We start from the raw sequence: 4,335 nt of genomic DNA on the forward strand, positions 1-4,335 counted from the left end.
CAGGTCACGCACCAGCTGCGGGCAGGGCCAAGTCATGGAGACCAGCTACACCCTTGGGAAGCATCACCACCTTGCAGCCAGGGCATCGGAACTGTACTTTTATTGTAACATGTTCCATCACTTTCAGAACATCACTGCGACTAGAAACTCGTACGCAAGGGTGATATTTGTAACTAGAGAGTAAATAAAATGTAATAGAGAATGGAATTGAAATAGTAGGTATACCTTACATATATACACGGTGATGCCCCACAGGTACAAAAGTCATGCTCTGCCAACACTCTTGTCTACACACAGGCCTGCGGGCTGCTGCACTCCAGAAAGTGTCTCCAAGGATTTACATGTGGCCCGTGACTGGCAGGGCTTTCCGGAGAGCTCACGTCAGAGTAACGCACTACACAACTGGGAGGAAAAAGTATCACAGAGCAGTTTTTAAAAATATTTAATACGTTTTTTTGTTCTACAAAGAATGAGCATTTCTTAAATATTACAAACAGTGAAACATATATACTAGCTTACAGGTATGTACAATTTACTACTTTATACCTCAAAAATGCAGGAAGATAAATTATATAATATATATATAATTTTAGATATAATGAACAATTTGCTATTGCTCCGTGTTGGTCTTGCTGCAATGTATGCAGGCCCATGGCTTGTCGCTGGGTGGAGGGGGCGGCAGGGACAGAGTGCAACTTGGGGAGCTCCACACTTAACCCCACCACACCATCTTCAAAGCAGTATTTTGAGTTGGGAACTTTCTAGGGCTGGATTAAAAACTTCTGTGCCCATGTGCAATGTAGGTTGTGTCTTCAAGAACTCAAATCCTGTATTCGGGGCAGAACCAAATAAAAACTGAAAGCCATCTCACCCAGCATTATGCACTAATGCCTCAAGCCCTGAGTCAGTTGGGGAGCCCTAAAGATGATGCTGAAAGAACCATTGGTATCCTCCATGCAGTTCACAGGAAACATCTCAGAGAGGAGCATGGGGTGGAGGTCCTTCTGGCTTTCCCAATCCTCTAAACTCATGTATGAAACATGAAGCAACCAAATTTATCCTGAATGAGATCAGACACTCAGGCATGACAGCTTCTCATATTGATAAAGCCCTAAATAGTTACACGTGTGGAAACTGCCTTCAAAGTCCTAAAGCAAATCATGGCTCTTGATCAGTGGGCATGGGATGTTCAGCAGGAAGCACTCACTATGCAGGCCTTACCAACCTTCCAGGCAGAGGTGAAGACCGGATCTTGCTATTAGAAGAGAACCCACTCTGTGTTGGCCATGAGGTTCTGCGGCCTCTTCCCCTTTGCTCACACCCAAATGGCAAGCCAATAATCTCTAAGAATATAAACAAGAGAGCAACAAATAGGAAGCGATGCTGCAGAAAAGCCAGCTGCTAGATCTCACGCAACATGGGTGCTCACAGGAGGGATTTCAAGAGAGCATGGTGCTGGCACAGGCTGAGCTCCAGCCGGCTCCACACCCAGCCCCTCCTTTCTCACTGCAAAAGTCCCTTTCCTACATGACTGTCCCCTTCCTGTGAAGTTGGGAAAGAGGCTGCCCTTGAGGGTTGAGGTGGGAAGAATTGTGGAGCCACAAGATGCTCCAAGGCCACCCACATTGTGCATCGCCAGGGCAAACAAGGTGCTGCTGAGGGACCACGCAAGGGAGCTAAGTTAGAAAGGGCTAGAGGGAGCCGGAATGTACTGAGCGCACGGTGTGCTCAGAGGCCCAAGCGTGGTTGCTGCAGAAGCCCTGTGTAGTGGAGGGGACAGTTAACACAATAGGCGCAAAAGATGATACGCACAACCACCCCAGCTTGGAAGCACAGCGCAGGGCTAGCACTTCTGCTCAACAGATGAAAGGCCCTGTCTTCAGGCCCATGTGGGACTGCATGCTTTCTCTGCCTGCCAGGTGGGCAACAGGAAGGATGGCAAAGAAGACAGTCCAATGGGCTGGCAGGCTGACCTCTGCCAACTGACAGAAGCCTCAGGCTCTGTTGGGGCGGGGGGGGGGAGACTCTGAAGAAGCAGAGCACAAGCAGACTCCACGGCCTGTGGTGGAGCACTGGGCCAAGCGGGCTCTGCCTAGGACAAAGCACCAAGCCTTCTGCAGCCACCACCATCTGCCACACCACGCACGAAAGCCAGCCTGGGCAGAATTAAGGATGTATTCACAATCATTAGAAGATAATTGTTTCTCAGGTAAACACTGCACTGAGCAACTCTTAAGAGGACACGTAGGATGGAATGTGCAAGAAAACTGGCTACTAATTCAGCACACTTCCAGGAGTGTATACCAGTATAGCCGGATCATCAAAAACACAGTGAACACATTGCTGTTTCAAAGTATTTCTTGAGGTGCAAAATATGGCATGTACATGTTCATGTCATTTAGAAAAATGCGTGTGCTTCTGGTTGTCAGATGGCCTTTGTTGGCTGCTACCCAGCTGGATACTGATCAAGTTATCTGAGACAAGAAACCTGTCTGAGAGGGGGGGAAAGTTTAAAAATAGCTACTTTATTTGTTTTTGTTTAAAAATATGAGGGCTAGAAGATACAGCCCTATCAGACCAAAGGAAAGAAACTTCACATTTCTAAAACCCTCAAAGTGTAACACACAAGAACATTATTGCGTTGTGTTAGAATGTTACGATACCAGTACTCAATAGTTGAAGAACTTCTGACACAAGAGCGCACTGTGTGTGAACTCATTGTTGCATGTGAAAGTAAGTGCTCTACTTGGCTGACAAGATGCGTGCTAACTAGATCTACAGGAGGTGACTCATCCCCTCAGGGCCAGGCAGGAGAACAGACAGGGCACACACATCCTTTGGGGAGGGTGTCCACCTAAAAACCTTGCGAGGGAACCACTCTGCTCACGTGGGACCAGCTGGCCTTCTCACCATCCCCACCCCCAAGATGCTACTGGCTTCTGAGCAGGGAGAGATGCTTGTGGTGGGGTTGGTGCCCGTAGCTCAGGGCTTACACATTCAACATGCATGTAGGTGACACACGTCCCCTCTGCTTGTCCTTCTTCCCAGGGTCCAGTCTTCCTAACTCCTAATGGCCAAAACTGCCTGCCAGCACAGTGGCTGGCACCTCTCTCCACAGGCCTCAGCTTTGCACTTCTTTTTCGCCCCCTGGCAGGTCTGTGGCTCTAGAGAAGGATGGCTGATGGTGGAGTGGCATGGACCACCCCATAGGGACATGAGGGTGCGCTCGGGCAGATGCAATGTGTCACACGTGGGCCTCAGACATGCTGCCCGGATGGGGAGGGTGCACTGGGGAGGGACGCGGCCAGGCGCAGCTGCCCCTCTGCGGTGCAGGGCGACCAGGGTCTTCACATGACCACGCACTTGCCCTTCAGCTTTTCTTTCCTTTTCTGTTGCTTGCTCTTCTTGCCGTCGATCTGGAGACTCACGGTCCTGCGCTTCTCCAGGTTTAGCAGCTCCTGGAACAGCTCCTTCACGTTGTGGTTGAGCTTGGCCGAGGTCTCCATGAAGGCGCACTTCCACGTGCGCGCCAATGCCTCGGCCTCGCTGCTCTGCACCTCGCGGCTGGGGCTCTCGTCGCACTTGTTGCCCACCAGCATGATGGGGATGCTGTCCACGTCCCCTTTGATCTCACAGATCTGCTCGTAGATGGGCTTGAGCTCCTCCAGAGACTGCCGGCTGGTGATGGAGTAGACCAGGATGAAGGCGTGGCCCTTGGATATGGACAGCCGCTGCATGGCGGGGAACTGGTGGCTGCCCGTGGTGTCGGTGATCTGCAGCGTGCAGATGCTCTTGTCACAGCTGATCACCTGCCGGTAGGTGTCCTCCACAGTGGGGATGTAGCTCTCCCGGAACGTGCCCTTCACAAACCTCAGGACTAGGGAGCTCTTGCCCACTCCCCCCGCCCCGAACACAGCCACTCTGTAGTCGTTGCTCTGCTCCGGCATGGTGAGAGTTCTGCGTGGCCACGGGAGATGCCTGGCGGGGGAAGCAGATGTTGAGAGAATCAATACTAATTTTCTAACAACATCACTCAGCTTTTGATAGCTTTTTTTAAACACAAGGTGATCAAGTTTGTTTTTGCTCTCCTGGCGTAAGAGCAATTCAGATTTCAATGACAAATCTCTGTAATCGTAAAGCAAACAAGTTTGGTCAATCCTCAGCTTCCCATGGAGCAGCAATGTACTCAGTGGCTAACTGGAGCCAATCTGTTGACCTTGACGCTGAGCACGCTGGCTCATCCAGACCCTACGCTGCTGAGGGAAAGGATGCAGGATGCAGAGCCCCAGTGAGGGAAACCGCCAACCCATCAGCCAACTCTCTCTCTGTCCCTCT

The 4,335-nt window shown here is 50.7% G+C and overlaps 1 protein-coding gene across 2 annotated transcripts in view; it reads right to left on the reverse strand.

The window, feature by feature from the left end:
* Positions 1–556: 556 nt before the first annotated feature.
* The window catches only part of Diras2 (DIRAS family GTPase 2), a 27,974-nt gene continuing 24,195 nt past the window's right edge, over positions 557–4,335 (reverse strand). For both annotated transcript variants that reach the window (XM_023704213.1, XM_023704214.1), the window contains exon 2: positions 557–3,978. In XM_023704213.1, coding sequence (XP_023559981.1) covers positions 3,348–3,947 — 600 coding nt within the window. In that variant the 5' untranslated portion in view covers positions 3,948–3,978 and the 3' untranslated portion in view covers positions 557–3,347. The remainder of the gene's footprint in view (positions 3,979–4,335) is intronic.

Source organism: Octodon degus, unplaced genomic scaffold, assembly GCF_000260255.1.
Source record: "Octodon degus isolate 3935 unplaced genomic scaffold, OctDeg1.0 scaffold00192, whole genome shotgun sequence".
Lineage (NCBI taxonomy): Eukaryota > Metazoa > Chordata > Mammalia > Rodentia > Octodontidae > Octodon > Octodon degus.